Below are 1736 nucleotides of genomic sequence, written 5' to 3'. Positions count from 1 at the left end.
CTCGTGGCGGCCCCTGGCTTGAAAAGCAATTACTCGTGACCTTGGGGAGACTTCCAGGAGTGTTGCTTGTGGTCACTGACACCCCTGCTTTGTACTCCTAATGATTGTATAAAAGTAGTAACAGCTACGATTTCTGGCATATATTATTTCTCTGAAATGACCTTCCCCCCAGTAATTAAAGAATGTGTTAAGTCTGTTTCTTCTGTTGCTCATCTCATGCCTCCCCTTTGCCGGTGGAATAACCTCATTCATACAGGCACCCGAACTTTATCTCTGGCCACCCCTCACTCCCGTGGTCTCCGGCCGTACAAAGCTACATATGGGTCACTTCAAGCCACGTCCAGTCTTTCTGTATTACCTGTGTCTGGTCCCACTACCTGAAAACCCACATATAAGACCTTTGCCTGACAAACTCCTGTCGGTCCTTCAGAGCCAGTTTCACAAATGTCACTCCCCAGGACTCCTGCCCGCATCCCCAGGGGGAGTCCAGTGTCCCTCCTCCATGCTCCCGAAGGACCGGACTCAGTGTGAGTTGTGATTGGCTGCGATCTCCTTGAAGGCGGGGCCAAAGCTTAGGTCCCCTTAGGGACCTGGTTCCCAGCGTGGTGCACAGGGTGGATGTCTACCAGGTATATGGGTGGCATTTCTTAATTGGTCACTTTGAGTGTTGCTTATCTTGCAAACAACAAGCGTATCGCGTTCTGCTCGTTTTCTCAAAGTGCAGGGATTGGACGCCATGTAAAGCGGCACTGAGCCGTCGGAGAAGCCGAACCCTGCCGGCCTGAAAAGATCAGACATTTCTCTGTTTGTGTCTAGACCTCGGAAGCCCAGAAGGCATTGCCCTTGACCACCTGGGCCGCAACCTCTTCTGGACGGATTCTCGCCTGGATCGAATAGAAGTCGCGAAGCTGGACGGCAGCCAGCGCCGCGTGCTGTTCGAGACCGATCTGGTGAACCCCAGAGGCATCGTGACAGACTCCGTGGGAGGGTGTGTTGGTGTAAAGCTGCGTGTGTGTCTGTTGTGCTTGCTTGTGCCCTTTGGGGTCTTGTCAAACGTGAGGCTCCGACTCCTGAAGCGAATGCGTAGGGATGAATGATCTAGGTCGGTGGCTTGTGGATATCTACGGTGACGTGTCAGAACGTTTGTTACAGCCCTCTGATCATGGACACGATGCCGTGTTCCACTTTTAAAGCTCTTGCCAAGAGACTTTGTAAGTCGACGGCCCCTAAATGGGACATTTCCGTGTGGGTTGACTGTGGGTCAACACTCAAGTTGTATCAACCCCAGAAAAGTCTCGAAGTCACATAGGTGTGCCCCTCACGCTGGGGCCACCCAGCGCGAACACCTCTTAGACCCTTCTGAGGGTTTCGTCAGCACCTCAGCGCTTTCTCCCCCGTCCCCACTGCAGGCTCTGAACCTCATAGCCAGTCTCTGGGCTCCTTGACACTTTGATTTCGTCCCTTTGAGGCCACACTCCTGTTCTGCGGCCACTCGGCCACCTCCCCAACCGCAGTGCCTCTGCCAGAATCCTCTTGGGTGCCTCGGGTCTGCGGTGTGGGGATTCTCCTGCGTTTACGCTGGACTCGGCCTTCCGTTTTGGCTTTCTTTTTGAACAGCTTGTGTTTAAGGGAGGCGAAGTCGTTATTAACAGAATAACCGAATTCAAGCGAAGAATCAAATCCCAGTGTCTTTGCAAACGCAGGAGTTTCTTAGCATCCCTAGACCCTTTGTAGCC

General features: G+C 53.0%; 1 protein-coding gene across 1 annotated transcript in view; it reads left to right on the top strand.

The window, feature by feature from the left end:
- NID1 (nidogen 1) overlaps positions 1-1736 on the top strand; it is a 49865-nt gene that overhangs the window by 43767 nt on the left and 4362 nt on the right. Inside the window, exon 15 of the mRNA XM_023520820.1 lies at positions 817-1083. Coding sequence (XP_023376588.1) covers positions 817-1083 — 267 coding nt within the window. The remainder of the gene's footprint in view (positions 1-816; positions 1084-1736) is intronic.

The sequence above is a fragment of the Pteropus vampyrus genome, unplaced genomic scaffold (genome assembly GCF_000151845.1).
Source record: "Pteropus vampyrus isolate Shadow unplaced genomic scaffold, Pvam_2.0 Scaffold279, whole genome shotgun sequence".
Classification (NCBI taxonomy): domain Eukaryota; kingdom Metazoa; phylum Chordata; class Mammalia; order Chiroptera; family Pteropodidae; genus Pteropus; species Pteropus vampyrus.
Note: the sequence above shows the minus strand (reverse complement) of the source record. Positions and strands in the feature narration are given on the sequence as shown.